Genomic DNA, 15,145 nt, shown 5'->3' on the forward strand with positions numbered 1-15,145 from the left:
ATATTTCATTTTTATCCATATATTTTTTTAATATCTATCAAAATAATTCATTTAAATTTATCGATCACCTTTTAAGAATAATTTTATCATTTTCATTGGTCAAATATACATCCTAAAATTTTGTGCATAATCAATATAAGACACAAACTATGAGATAGAGAGAATAGTAAATTAAGCATTTAATAAATAATGCTTTAAGTTAAATTTTATTAGTAAATAAAGATGGTAAAAAATTATCGTTAAGAGTAAATAATTGTGAGGTTAAGTTTATGGATAAATATTTAGAACTTTACATTTTGGAATATTAGTTTCTTGAAAAAAAAAATACTACTAATATTAGTTTCTCTTTAAAGAGAACTGCATATTTGGTATTTCAGGGGTGGCTGAATGGTCGGAAAGTTTTATTGTGCTGTACTCTTAATATATAGTTTTAAAAAAAGTCAATTTTTTTATAATTTAAATAATAAAATTAGTAAAAATTACTTAAAATATTATTATTTATACATAAAATATTAATGTTTTTTAATATTTTCAGTAAAGTGTCCAAAAAATAACAAAATCGATAGAAAAAATAGTAAAATCGGTAGAAATAATAATATTTTTGGTAATAATTTACTTTTTTTTTTATTTAAATAATAATAAAACAAATAACATTTTTTTAATCGTATATTAAAACTGTCGCACGTGATTATTTTCCTGGTTGGGTGGATTTGAATAAAAAAACTATAAATAAAAAATGAAAGAAAGAGCCACCACGAAACCCTAACCCACTTGAAGTAGCGTTCACGTGTGAGTAAAAACTGTGCGGTGACGTTTTAACGGACCCTCGCTCTTCTAAAGACAGGATGACTCGGCTCGCAAACCTTGGGCACAAATTCCTTTTTTTTACAATATTTATCTTTTCGAAAAATTTAACTATATTTTAAAAAATAAAATAATTATGCGTTACATTAAAAAAAGAGAAAATAAAAAAGAGGAACACTATGTCTTTCTCTTTCCTTTTCCGTTCTCTCTCTCATTTATCCGTTTCGGAGTTCGCCAACCACCGCCGTATCCGAGCAGTTCGAAAGCTCTGCAACCACCGTTGCCTTCTACACAGGTATAATCGAAACAACGCTGTATTGTTTACGAATTGAAAAAAAATATAAGTAATTGAAATACTAGATATCTAACATTAGAAGGGAAGAGAAAATCAATTTTGTACTTATCTGTTGAGATTGACTTTCGAGAATCGTTCTTTCATTGCTTTTGTTTGTCTATATGACCGAGTGACAACGGAAATGTGTTTCGTTTTCTTATTTTGATTTTTTTGGTTCAAATTTTCAGTTTCCCATTTTTAGCTGCTCGACTTTCAGAGCTAGGTAGGTTTAGGTTTTTTTTTTTTTTTTTTGCAAATTCATTTATGTTTATTTGATGCTATATGTGTTCGTATTTGTTAAAAGGTGTTTGGTTGCTGAGAAAAGGAATAATAACTAATAAAACTTGATTAAGAATAGGAAAATGAACTGATTATAATATTGAATTATAAGGTGTTTTTCAGGTTGTGTTGATAACTGATACGTGCAAGAAAATAGGTTGGCTCTTAGTTTGCATGCAATTGAAGAAGTTTTTATGTAAAATAACTGTTAGATAGGGCGAAATATAGCTCTGTTATCTTGTTATAACCCAGAACCTTGGCAGATGAAAATTTTGGATGCCACGTGGTAGTTCGGTATTCTTATAATCGTCGAGTGACCTAGCTTTTCCTCTTATTGCCATAATAAGTTGAATACCTCATTTTAAAAGCCAATTAAATGAAATTATGTTCCTAAAATGGTAATAGAGGTGGAATGGTTGCAATATGAGAAATAATATTCTGAAGTGATTGAATTCAGAATTTTTGGAAGTAGGGTTAATTAAGGACTAATTCAAGAATGGTGGTAATTCAGGAAAGGTAATTTTAGAGGGAGTACAGTTGGATAAATTGGATGTAACACAAACACTTGTGTAAGATTTATTATCCATTTGCAGCAAAGACAAATGGAATGTGGAAGTGAGGTACTGAGAGGATACATGTTGACTTTGGTATAACAGTTCCATGTATCTCTTCTTTCTTTTCTTTTTCTTTTTATCACGAGCACATCAACAGTGGGGTTGTAGCTGCATAACTTCGAATGTTTAATTGATAACTTTAGTTTACCAGAGGAGAGAGCATAACAGTAGGTGTCAGGCTTGTCTGTGATAGAAATTTGTATGTTGATTTCCTATGAGGGAATCATCGTGCCATGACTCCTGCTTGTCTTGGTGCACTGAAAATATTTGTATGCTTAATGTGGAATGTTTGGTTCTTTAAAGCAAGTTCAGTAGAAGGAAAGCATTTTTTCCGGTGAGAGTAATCCTGGTTAATTATTTAAATGTTCAACTACTTTGTTATTTTCCCCTGAAATGATAAATATTTTACTTCTGCTGCTGGCTTTGACTCTGATGCTAGTGATTTCAGTGATAAGAACCTTGATAATGTTGAGATTCTTGTTTATGTCTCTTCTCTTGCAAGTTGCAACATGTTATGTAGTCAACTACTTAACTGCAGAAATTTGTCTAATTTTTTATACAATTGTTTATTTATGCAGTTATTCTACTTGATCTGAAATATCTGTTCGTAACTCTGCCACATATTTTCTATTGTTTTTGGTTGAACATCTTCATGATCCATATTTAAGTACTTCTTGAGATCTACTTCCAAAAATCAATGTTCTTGCAAGTGGGGAAATTTACGCTGATAATATTACACTGGGAAACTTGTTACCTATTTGAGAGTCTCTGTCACTTAAGAAGTGAAAACCTGTCGTTTCTTCTACTGTATCCAAGCCTTTGAGCAAAAGAGAAGCAGGGTGTACAACTTCTTGTACAACAAGCTAAACAGGAAGACCTTTCTTGGTGTGCGAAATATACTTTGAAATGTCGGAAGTGAATATGGCAGTCATCAAACCCGAGGTACGATTTTTATTGAGTCCACTTAAGTTATAGACTATTTATTTTCCTGGTGATGTCTTTACATTTTAGGTTAATCATTAGTATATAGTTCAAAAGAAGAGCAATTTCTATCGTATTCTTCTGGATTCTGTTATGGGTATAAAAGGCATATCGTTCAAGGTTATATTTATTCCCGTAGCAACTAAATATCCTAGTTAACTAGGAAAAGGTTTAGCTCTGGTTTTATATTGACCTAACTATTATGCTGTGAACAAAGTTGTTTAGTTGTAATTTTAACAATAATGTGCGTAACTTGATTTTTTTTTAATCTGCATATTGTGAGTTACGGACTTACGGTAGATGGACACCCCAATGGAATAATTTCTTGAGATGGGTGTGGGTGGCAACTATTTTTCTATTTGGTTATTGGGCTTTCTTTACATAGTTTGAGTGTGCTTGGCTTGTTCTTGAGTGTATCTTTAACTTTTAATTCTGAAGCATCTCCAGATATCTTCTCAGATGATGAAGTCGTACATTTGGCTTCAAACTGCTGATGGCTCAATCCAACAAGTAGAACGGGAGGTTGCAATGTTTTGTCCCATGATATGCCATGAAGTGATACAAAAGGGCATGGGATCATCCAAGAATTGTGCTATATCCCTTCCTCAGCGAGTCAACCCTGCCATGCTAAGCCTAATTATTGATTATTGCCAGTTTCATCAAGTGCCTGGTCATTCTAACAAGGTAGGTCAAAAATGTTTCTCAATTAGCATTTACCTCTTATATTTGGTGTTATCATCTTGCTTTCCTAAAATAGATGTTTTATCTTTCTGGATTGGCATATATGGAGCCCATTTTAAACTTTCATTAGGTATAGGCGGCTTTCTTTATTTAATTCATTTCTTTAGCCACTTTGAGTTTTGGGTCAAGAAAATGTAAATGTGTTTCGAGGGTACTCAATTTCATTTAGCAAACCGACACAGAGCTTCCTCTCCCCTTCATTTGCATGTTTGCTTTTTCTATTTGAAGGAGCGCAAATCTTTTGATGAAAAGTTTATCCGAATGGACACAAAGAGGCTTTGTGAGTTGACATCTGCTGCTGATAGCCTTCAATTAAAACCTCTAGTTGATCTTACTAGTCGCGCTCTTGCGAGAATTATTGAGGGAAAAAGCCCCGAGGAGATACGTGAGATATTTCATTTGCCGGATGATCTTACTGAGGTGTGTCTGGTGTTAGTTGAAGCTTCTTTATTTATCATGTCTGTTATCTTAATCCTTATTTGTAATTTTATTACTTATTTTGTTGGTGTTTAGGAAGAAAAGTTGGAGCCTTTGAAAAACACAACTGATGACCCACGCATTCGACTGTTGAATAGATTGTATGCAAAAAAGAGGAAGGAACTAAAAGAGAGGCAGAAAATAAAGGTGACTGTCTCTTCCTTGTTTTTGGCTTTTCTCTCTGATTATTTCCTACCCTCTGCAATTTTACTCCTTAGTGGAGCATAATTCTGGTTGAGATGAACTTGCTTTGCCAATTAACTTCATAAGGCATCATTATGCTACTCCCTGCTAAATTGCATGTTAATAAGTTAAGACTTCTGTGTCTCAGAATGCTGAGGTTGAAGAAGAGCGTGTCGATGATCGTTCAGTTGATGACCTTTTATCATTTATCAATGGGGACAATGGAGGTATGCTTAAATCATGTCCTGATATGTTTTGTTTGAATATATTTAATTTTTTATCCCAAAGATTACAGTTCTGTAAAACCTTCTATGTTTCATGAGTCTTTGTTTTTTTATTTGCTTATATTGTCAGAATAGTTTGATAGATACCTTTGAGTTTTTACTGATTAGATACCTTAGCTTTTCTCCCAGAAAGAATAGTATAATAGTACTATAGTTTAGTTTTGTTCTGGTTGCATCTCATGTGTCAATCTCAACCTCAATGCCCAAATGTCATTTATTTCTCTACAGTCATGTGGGAGTTGAGGGCTGGAAAGTCGATCATAGAACCTGAATTGGACAAAAAGAACAAATTCTTTAGCGTTTCTTTATCAGAAACCAGTTTGACTATCTATAAATTGTGAAGGCATGGAAAAAAACAGACCTTTCTTTGAAGATGTTACAGGGTGGCCTGCTTTACTTGGTGAACAGGATAATAAGATGATTAATGTGCCTATTTGCTTCCTTCAATTATCATTGTTGAGGATCATCATTTAGGAATAATTTTCCAACAAACTAAAACTGACATTTGAGATTTTACACTCAGTTATGGATAATGTTTGGAGAACTAATTATACTTGTTTGTTTGATATTTCTCTTCTGTACTGGCACATATGTTTTATATACTGGAACTATAACCATTTAAAATTGTTCTGCTTTTATGGATACCAAAAGCTTTGCCTCTTAGTCTTCTTTTTCTAATTCTTTCTAAAGGCCTCATGGGAGGTAAGGGAATTCTGTTTTGCAGATTCTAAAGGGATTAAAACTTCAAAGAGTAAAAAGAAGAACCGAAAAAGAAAAGATCAGCAGAAGAGCACATCTACCAATGAAACCATTAAAAACCATAATAAGGTGTGAACCTCCTCTATTTTGCCTTCTTTTATTTTTCTTGGAATACTGGTAGATTACTAAAGCTCCTCTCCCCTTCCAGGAGCTAAATGGTCTTAACTCAGTGCGCTGTAGTGCCGAAGTTGGTCAGAAAAGTTGGGCCGGTGTTGGTGCTACCTCGAACTTACATGATGTTGAAGATGATATATTTGCCAGTAAAAATGAACTTGATGATGGTGATATTGATGACGAGATTGATCTAGCACTGAAAGAAAAAATAGACAGGTAAAGATGGATTTTTGCCTTGTAAATCTTCCTCTTCCTCTTCCTCTTCCTCTTCCTATTTGACCATTGCCCCCTCTGCCTCCTCTGGAATATCAAAGGAATGGTCATGTTATCCTGGAGTTTCACTTCTTAGACTTGGTGTTTTAATCTTTTTCAATTATCTGGTTATAGAGAATCCATGATTTTGTGGGTTTTGGACTTTATGTATACATATATATTTTTATATATATGATCACGTGGGTGTCTTACTTTGCATACTTGGGAGGCAAAATAAGGATTAAGGATGTGTTGGTGTCATTTCTTTCACTGTCTCTCTTCCTTCCCCTTTCCCCTCCATTTTCTATTGATCTTTTACAGAAAAGTGTCCCAAAGGATTAGCTGCCGAATAAACATTGTAGTAACTGGACTTAATAGACACAATGGCATGACCTTATTCATTTCTCAGTGATACACATGTAAGTCCCTTTATGTATCTAGAGGGGAGTGCTGCTGCATCTATATAGTAATAGAAATAGTCCGATATTGTATTTATTCTGTGATCGGGACTATTTTGGAAATTATCTGAAACCATTGCTCGATTTGAAATCTATGTACTTATCCATATTACTTTTAGTTATTGTTCATATTAATTTAGGAAAAGCTGTATTCTTACTGTAGCGAATGTAGTAACAATGTCAGTATCTTATACTTGTTTTACAACAATGTCAGTATCTTTTAATCTTTTGATTAGGGAGGTGGAAGATTTTGCCCGTAGATTGAATTCAGATTGGCCCGAAAGAATGCAAGAAATTCTATCTTTTGGTCATGAAAGGGAACCAGTGCATTTTTCTCTTAATGGAAATGGTTCATTAAGGAGATACACAAGTACGATGCTATCCTTTTCTATTATATTTTTCTAATGTTGCCTGTGAAAATAAGTATTTGAACTTGTAACTGTAATTTCGTTTGCTTTTACACCATTTTGGTCCTTGCCAAATTAACTAATTGAACTTGTATGTAAAATAAGCCTACATGTTTGCATTGTCACCGATTCCCTTTGTTCAAACTAGTAGATTATTTGTGTATTGATATCCAGATTCTGAGTAGAGAAGATGGGCATTTCCTCCGTTCGGCTCGCAGCATGAACAGATTTTGATAAGATACTTTTTCAGGTCGTTGAAAGATGACAGCTACAAGGGTTGGGATCCCTGGTATTGTGGATCCTTTGTAAGTTTTTATTTTTATTCTTTTTAAATTTAGTTTCTTTGTTGTGCTTAGTCAGTATGCAATTTTGATTGTGAGGGTAACCTCTTTGTATTTTCATAATAGAAAGAAATAAGAAGGAAACTGTGTTTTTTTATTGAGCCAGTTCTGGTCAGATCAAATTACTCTCTAAACCCCCATCCCAAAGAAAGAAGCTTGTCTTTTGTGTTCATTAGTTCAACTTTCATAACCCTGATATCCAGGGGTGGGGCAATTACCCCTCTGATTAATTTCTCATTAAATATCTTTTTTTAATATTTTTATTAGTAATTTATTTTCGTCCTCAAATAAAATAAAATCTTGTGTCTGTCCTTGTTAGTGTACCAGTCATCCGAATCATGTTTTAGGTTAATTATGGTAGTAAGTTAGAATGCACGTTCATCCTGTAAATTATATTTACACCGTTAATGACTGCACAATTACAATGTTATTTCTAATTTCTAAAATTATATAATTTCATCCAATTTCCCCATTTTCATAGAGTGAAGAGGTGATCAGCACGCATTCCATCTTCCACACGTGTGATTCCACCGTAAAAGATGGTGCATGAATAGCTCGCCATGACTGTAGTGCCGTCCGTCCAAAGAAACCCTCCCACTCAGGTCCATCCTGTATTGACAACGTGGCTCGTTTTAATGGTTTAGAAACGAATGCAGCCAATAACTGACTTAAATGTGGCCAGTTATGGCTTATAGAAAGAACCATTCACAGTTGATAAACTTTTGTACCTTTTTGTAGAGAATAGGATGGAGATCCGGAACGGGTTTCGATTCAATACGATTTTACTGAATAAGATATTTTTCTAAAAAAAAAATTAAGTTTGAAATAAATTTTTAAAGTATATGTTTGGGTCTACTTTAAATTTAGTGTAAAAGATATCTTATTCAATCCTATTCGACAAAAAAATAATATAATTATCCTATATATATTAAAGAATAACTGGAATAGCACCATTCTCTATATATTTTTTCCCAATTGAATTCATATTTTATCAAATTAATATATATATATATATCGAGTTGGATCACGCCAGATTTTGTCTCAAAAATGAGTCGAATTTCGTATTCTAATTCCAAATTGAATTTTAGTTGAAGGATATAATTTTATCGGATAGAGTTGGATGTAATATTTGCAGTATAGCTATTACAACACGTTTAGAAATTAACCAGTAACAGACTAGTTTTAAGCTAGTTCACATCTAATTCTCTATTTAAATAAGTATAAAACTAAGAAATATAAATAATATAAAACTACCTTAATTATATATAAATAAAAAATTCCATTCATATATATATATATATATATACTATTTAAACTAGCAGCGACATGAAAGTTCCAACTTAACAAAGATACATTTTTCCTTTTTGCTTGGCAACTAACACGGATACGAAGACTAAAGAAAGTAGAAGCATGCAGCATAGAACATGGGGAAAAGGACACCAATCAGATATGTTCCTGGAACAAGTAACAGCAGCATGAAGAAAACATTACCAAGGATCAACACTTATACAACGTTTGGTTAACGCTGCTGCTGCCACCCTCCAAGATTGCTGAACGAATCGCATAGTTAGGGTTGAGAGTGCGATGAGCGAGCTGATTTCCGATCACATGAGAGGTATTGTGACCACTATCCAGCCATCTCCGCAAGTCTTGTAATTTGTACGTGTATCCATCGGCTGCTACGTATTGTTCGGCCATCACCTTCTGCAAACATGAGCAAACCAATCATACGTGTAGACTCTTAAGACATATTCTCGTCTATATGTTGCGTGACAAAGTAGCTGATTAGTCCTGGTACGTGATAAATACGGCAATCGAAATGGCGTAAGCTAACCTGTGAAATGGAGCAAATGAAGTAATGAGAAGGCTGATTATGCTCATCAGACCCTGCATGGAATGTTGTTAAGGGTCCAATATCATTTCTAATCTGCTCAAGCATCTTGTAAACCTCTGAAGCAAGGTCCGGTCGACAGCTTCGGTTAGGATCACAACATCTCAAAGCCCAGCGAGTCAACTGCTCAGCTTGTACATAAGGCCAGCCTCCAGCAGAAGGATCCAATAAGTCATTAAGATATTGTCCATTTACTGCATATTGTACTTCCTCTGCTAAAAGCACGGGTGGTTTCCCAGTAATCAACTGTAGTAATATAAGGCCAAACGGGTATATATCAGAACTAGGAGTCAATGTTCTTGTGGAGCAAAACTGAGGATCCAGATAAGGAAATCTACGGCTTATATCGGTCGTATCACTTGAATTCTCGAGAGAAGAAAGTGCACGGCAGACTCCAAAGTCGCAAAGTTTGCAGCCAATGTTGGTATCAAGGAGTGTATTCCCGGGTTTTAAGTTTCCATGAACTACCTTTGAGGCTTACTGGAATGTAGGAAGATAAGCGCAGCACATATCTCAGTTGCAATATGTATCCGAGTTTGCCATGACAATGGGGTAGTATTATCCTTGCGGCTCAAACGATCTTCAAGGCTTCCATTAGGAAGATATTCATAGATCAAAGCCCATATTTCCGGGCATACACCAATTAGTGTGACCAGGTTTGGATGCCTCACCTTACTCAAAATATCAACCTGAATATATATATATATATATATATATATATATTGAATAAGTTTCAGTTATCTTAGGATTGAGAGGTCATGCTTGCCTTCAAATTTTGAAATCAAGGTCACGAAAAGCGATAATTCAGATGATACTTGCTTACCTCCTGCTGAAATTCCAATGGTCCTTGTAAGCTATTTTGATGGAGCACTTTTATAGCCACTTCAGTGTGACGAAGGGTACATTTATATATGCTCCTTCTGCAATCTTAAAGGAAGGGTCAAAATCCTCATTTGCATCATGAATTTCGGCAACGGAAAACTCTGAGAAGAATTGCTGCATATGCACACTAGAAGTGTCTTCTTCCTGTTTCGTAGAGTGATCTTCAATTAGCTTGCAAGCGTTTTCAAGCTTTATCTGCAAATCATCTCGCTCTCTCTCACGGACTTTTAGCTGCTCTGCTGCTGACGAAACCTTAGCTTCCAATACTTTAACACGACCAGAGTTGGCACCTTGATTATCTAATAATAACTTTTGAGTTCTGCCAATGTTGCGCGCTTCATATCTCTGCTTCTTGTTCTGTTCAGGATCCTTGTTCTGTTTCCGAAGTGTTGCTTCCGTTTCCTTCCGGCGTCTAAACTCTCCAACGTATGAGCTTTTCATTTCACTTACCTCCAAGTTGATAATGGCTATCATTATAGAGTTGTGGGATCAGAGATAGCAGTTTTAAAAACCTTCAGGTTGGATTGCTAAAGACACCATGAAAATACCAGAACCTCAGGCCAGAAACTGGGTATTTGGAACTTTGAGCCAAAACTTGATACAGTAGATATCCATCAAAATAGACAGAATAAGCAGTAACATGAAATGTTTACTTAATTTTATCCATTCTTCCCTAAAAAAAATAGTAGAAACACGTCTCATTGCAACAATCAACTATACCTGTACAGGTTTGAGGCAAATATATATACACAAATTGAGAGGAAAGGAGAGTGAAATCAAGAAAGAGGACATTACTTGGCGTAATACAGCTTTAAGAGCATCCTTATCAGCTTTCATACGCCTATCCAACTCGTCCAATGCCTCTTGATTTGATTTTTCAGCATTCACTAGAGATTGTTCAAGTTTATCAAAGAGATTATCATCATCACTACTTCCTTCCTGTGAAAAATTCATAAACCATAAAAAACAATTAGCAGATGGTTTAATCTGATCAGATTCTAGATGTATATATTTGGTTCATTGATGCAAGCTTTTAAAGTAATCAATGACTTTGCCTGAGTAGAACAGTATATGTAACTCAAGCCAGGCCGGATTATCCCCTGGTGTCTCAGATGCAGATTGATCCGAATTGCTAGTCGCTTTGCCTGAGCATGTCAAATAACTAGAACTCGAAGAAGGGTCACTCAGGTGTGATTTTCCAGTTTCAACAAGTGACCTACAGCAAGTAGTAGTTAAAGTAGGTATGCAGAAACTTCAGAACAGAATAAAAACAAGACTACAACCGATCCGCGAACCTTGTATGGACGAGTTGCCCCACGCAAATAAACCAAATTTTGCATTATCATAGTTGTAAAACAACAATAGGTTCCAGGATAATAATCTAAGTTTTGAACAAGTTATTTTTTACTCTGAAAAAATGCTTGTTAGCTGCAGCTCCCATGACAAGTTTCTTGATGTTGTAATCACGGATTCGCTCAACAATCTCCTTTGCAGCATTATCCATCTCAATATTTAGCTTTGTCGCTTGCACCTACACGAGAAGGCATAAACAAAGGCCAACAACATTAGCAGAAAAATGGTTTTCTGCAGCTTTTAAAACAAATTCCTTTAAGGAAAAAATAAGAGATATTTACACATTTTTTATCACATATAAGAAGGTAATCGTCCATGATCCTATCTAAAATTTTCTTCCCATTTTCCTGTGGTTGAAGCCTGCTTGCTATAAAACTCTTACGACCTAAAACAACTAAAAATTCAAAATTTTGACATATTTCAAAGAAGTAAAGACACCCAATTTGAACTTACTCAAGTTGATGAAACTGGCAGGCTGATGAACATGAAGAATGCAAATTTTTGTGGGGGAAAGATTGTTCAACGCCCATGATAAAGTGTGTTTGCTTTCTTCTAGTGTTTTCCCCACTGCAACATATATTGCTTCAGCACCATCAGCCGTCTAATCCATTGCTAGTTTTCTCCACTTATTTGCCCCTAAACTGATCACTGGTTTTCAAGTTAAAAGGCAAGTTTTGTACATCTACCTGGGAAGAAACTTTCATGGGAAATTTACGAAAGTCAATCCAAGGTATGATTATTAACGATACTGTCCATGTTGGAAATTAAAAAGACAAGAATCTTTGCCTTAGGACTTACGTGGTTTCTGCTCGGGTCCACACGCCTATTCCTCTACTTGTTGCTGCATCATTTGTTTTGTCTTTTACTTTCAGCTTCTTCGAGATTTGTGGAATCTACGGAGCATTTAAGAAGAAGAAAGTCCAGCTTTAAATATGGAAAAAAAAAAGGTTTCGCATAAATATATTTTAAATATTTTAATAATTAATATTTTGATGAAAATGATATTAAAATATTTTATTAATATTTAATTCATAAAATAAAATTATTTTGAGTATTTATTTTTTAAAGTGAAAAATTCGGAAAATGATATAAGAAAAATCAGATCGTAAGTTATTTTTCAGAAAAAACAAATGAAATTTTGTTGACCAACCAGTTTTCCTCCAACTAAATACTGAAAAATATTTTCCTGAAAACGAATTACATGAAACAAATACAGAAAAACATTTTCCGGAAAACGAATTACATGAAACAAACACAAAATTTTAGAAAAAATCAATTTCGTAATTCATATTACGACAAACAAACATACGCTAAATATATACTTATAATTATAAATTTTAATCCAATAATGCACGACGACTAATACGATATAGTTAAGATTATTGTTCTCAGTGACATTACAATTCTAAATTTTAAGTTGTGGAGTGATATTCTCTAGTCAGAGTTTATATTCGATTTTCCTTTTGGCTCCGTAGAAAGACGCGACTTTGTTTAATAATTGAGATGGTACAAGTACACACGAATCAATTTATTTTGGTTATTAAAAGAATCTTTGTTATTATTTAAAATCACGAATTCGAACGTTAACAATTACAGTAGGATGATTGAGTTTTATTATCAAATAGTTAAGAGTATTTAAATTATATATTATTTTATAATCACCTTAACTTAAAAAAATAATATAAGTACAAAAATAATTTACCTACTGCCTTTCGCCGTTTAAAAGAATACTAATTATTTAAACTTTCTTGAAAAATATTTCAATTTTAATATTTTTTTGACTAATAACTTAATACATTGGTAAGATGTTGAACTTACTATTTTATAAAATATCACTGATTAAATAAAAATCGATAATCAATTAATAATCAATATTTATTATTAATGTGAGATTATTATGTTTTAATGATGACGTGACACATATCATATATAAAAAATGATGGTATAATATTCTTATGTCAACGATAAGCATTTATCGTGAAAAGTTGAATAATGATTTTTAACTAATTAGAGGTCATTTTATCTTAATAAAACTTTAAATGTCAAAGTCCTCTAAATTGTATTATTATATATATATATTGTATTATAACATAAGTTGTATTAGATTTTTCCATGACGACAGAAGAGTGTAATCTGTGCGGTTCAAAGGATTTTCGAGAACTTCCACTAGGAAGATATTTATAGATATATTTCAGGGTAAAACCTAATTAGTTGAACAGAGACAAAGCTCACTCGTCACGTTAAAATTTATATATTCGATATAATTTTGATTTAATAATATTTTAATTTATGTAAAAATAAATATTTAAATTTAAAAATATAAAAATTTATTAAATATTTAATTAAGTAGGGGTTCTTAAATTTTTGATCTAATTACAATTTAAGTAATTGTAAGTTTAAATATTAGATAAATTAGAAGTTGTCTTTTGATTTTTGAGTTTTTTTTGTTGTTGTTAATTTAGGGTGAATGTAATGTAATATATATATAAAAACTTTCAACTATTTGACAATGAACTCTTATACCCCTACATACGTGCTTGAACTCGGGACCTCAAAGATAACAACAATCCCTTAATCACTAAGGTCGCTTGGTTCATGCAAAATTTTGAGTTTAAATACTCAATAAGTCTTTATATTTTTCTTAAATAATCTAATATTTTGGGCTCTGCCAATATTTAATTCTGGCTCCGTCCCTGTGAGTGTGAATAGGTATAGATGCCTCAGCTTAATATTATCAACCTGAAAAGAATTAAGTATAGATGCCGGTTGAAAATTCAGGTGCAATTTGCATGCCTCGGCTTACACAAAATGGGACCAAATAACCACATCTCTCAGCATAAAGTGAAAATTCGGGCGATACTAATTGTCCTCCAGCTCTTTTGATGGTGCACTTTTTATAGCTTTTTGGTAAGGTTCAATATCCCATATTAGGTTCAATATCCCTTAAATTGTTGAATGTGGATAAGATAATTTTTTTCACACCTGTTATTATCATCCGGTCAATTTGTTATTACACAATATGTTTTTACGCTTTCAAAAGCTTTTCACCCACTTAATATTTTCTAAAAATCCTTCCGTTTTGTATTTCTGGTGCTAAGAGAAGAGAACTACCATCGTAGTCTATTTCGATCCTCATGTGTACGATTATCGGAGATATCGTGTTAATTTCGAAAGACGATCGTCTATTATAACGATTGCATACATCGAGAGAAAAATCGTTTTTAAGTACCATGGCACGATGTTTTTTATTTCTGGGCGAATTGTTCAATGTTGCCACTCAGTGAGTTTGGTATCTCTTGCTGCATAAGAAAATATATACGAGACTATCTGGTTCTAATTATGGCTGCACGTGCTCTTATATTCTGCTGGCTATGAAATAATGTTTTTGATGACAAGCTGAACAACTTTGGAGGATTTTTTTTTGATAGATATGACTCATAAATATATCGGTAAAGAGGACAGGAGATGGAGCAGAGTGACATTGAATAAAACTTCTAACGCCGCCTAGGCACCGAGGACGTAAACACATTGCCGAACCTCATTAAAATTATTGTGTTCTTTCGTTTTCTTTTCCCGATTCTTCAACATTTTTGTTGTTGAAGATTTCGTTGTGATTGGGATGCTAGTTTTGGACAACAACTCCATCAATCGGACAAGTCTAAAGAAAATATCATTATTTTTAAAAGGATGTTCTACAGTGGGACACCTTTAATATACAATTAAAAAAAGTATTGCCGGTTTTGTTATTTAAATAGTAATAAAACAGATAAAAAATACCTAAAACATTATTATTTCTACCAAGAACATCAATGTTTTTTAACATTTCTAGTAAATTATTCAATAATAACAAAACCGGTGGAAAAATAACAAAATTGGTATAAATAATAATATTTCTAATAATTTTTTATTAATTTTATTATTTAAATAATAACAAAATCGATAATACTTTTTTTAACCGTATATTAAAATTACTGCACATGATAATTTCCCA

At 33.2% G+C, this 15,145-nt stretch overlaps 1 protein-coding gene and 1 pseudogene across 3 annotated transcripts; one reads left to right on the plus strand and one right to left on the minus strand.

The window, feature by feature from the left end:
• The first annotated feature begins 935 nt into the window (after positions 1 to 935).
• Positions 936 to 7,647, plus strand: LOC120125970 (SKP1-like protein 21). Of its 3 annotated transcripts, XR_005516417.1 has the most exons (11): positions 936 to 1,099; positions 2,610 to 2,973; positions 3,460 to 3,696; positions 3,982 to 4,173; positions 4,267 to 4,377; positions 4,562 to 4,640; positions 5,422 to 5,525; positions 5,605 to 5,786; positions 6,517 to 6,650; positions 6,862 to 6,992; positions 7,510 to 7,647. XR_005516417.1 is itself a non-coding variant. In XM_039144285.1 (10 exons), the coding sequence occupies exons 2-10, from the start codon at positions 2,938 to 2,940 to the stop codon at positions 6,870 to 6,872; spliced, it is 1,086 nt and encodes a 361-aa protein (XP_039000216.1). In that variant the 5' UTR covers positions 936 to 1,099; positions 2,610 to 2,937; the 3' UTR covers positions 6,873 to 7,160. The 3 variants fall into 3 exon arrangements, 2 of the variants coding, with proteins under 2 accessions (XP_039000216.1, XP_039000225.1); XM_039144285.1 differs by lacking the exon at positions 7,510 to 7,647 and having other exon boundaries at positions 6,862 to 7,160; XM_039144294.1 differs by lacking the exon at positions 7,510 to 7,647 and having other exon boundaries at positions 937 to 1,099; positions 3,472 to 3,696; positions 6,862 to 7,160.
• Positions 7,485 to 11,793, minus strand: LOC120125436 (annotated as a pseudogene).
• Between the last annotated feature and the right edge of the window lie 3,352 nt (positions 11,794 to 15,145).

The sequence above is a fragment of the Hibiscus syriacus genome, unplaced genomic scaffold (genome assembly GCF_006381635.1).
Source record: "Hibiscus syriacus cultivar Baekdansim isolate YM2019G1 unplaced genomic scaffold, ASM638163v2 tig00001349_pilon, whole genome shotgun sequence".
Classification (NCBI taxonomy): Eukaryota; Viridiplantae; Streptophyta; class Magnoliopsida; order Malvales; family Malvaceae; genus Hibiscus; species Hibiscus syriacus.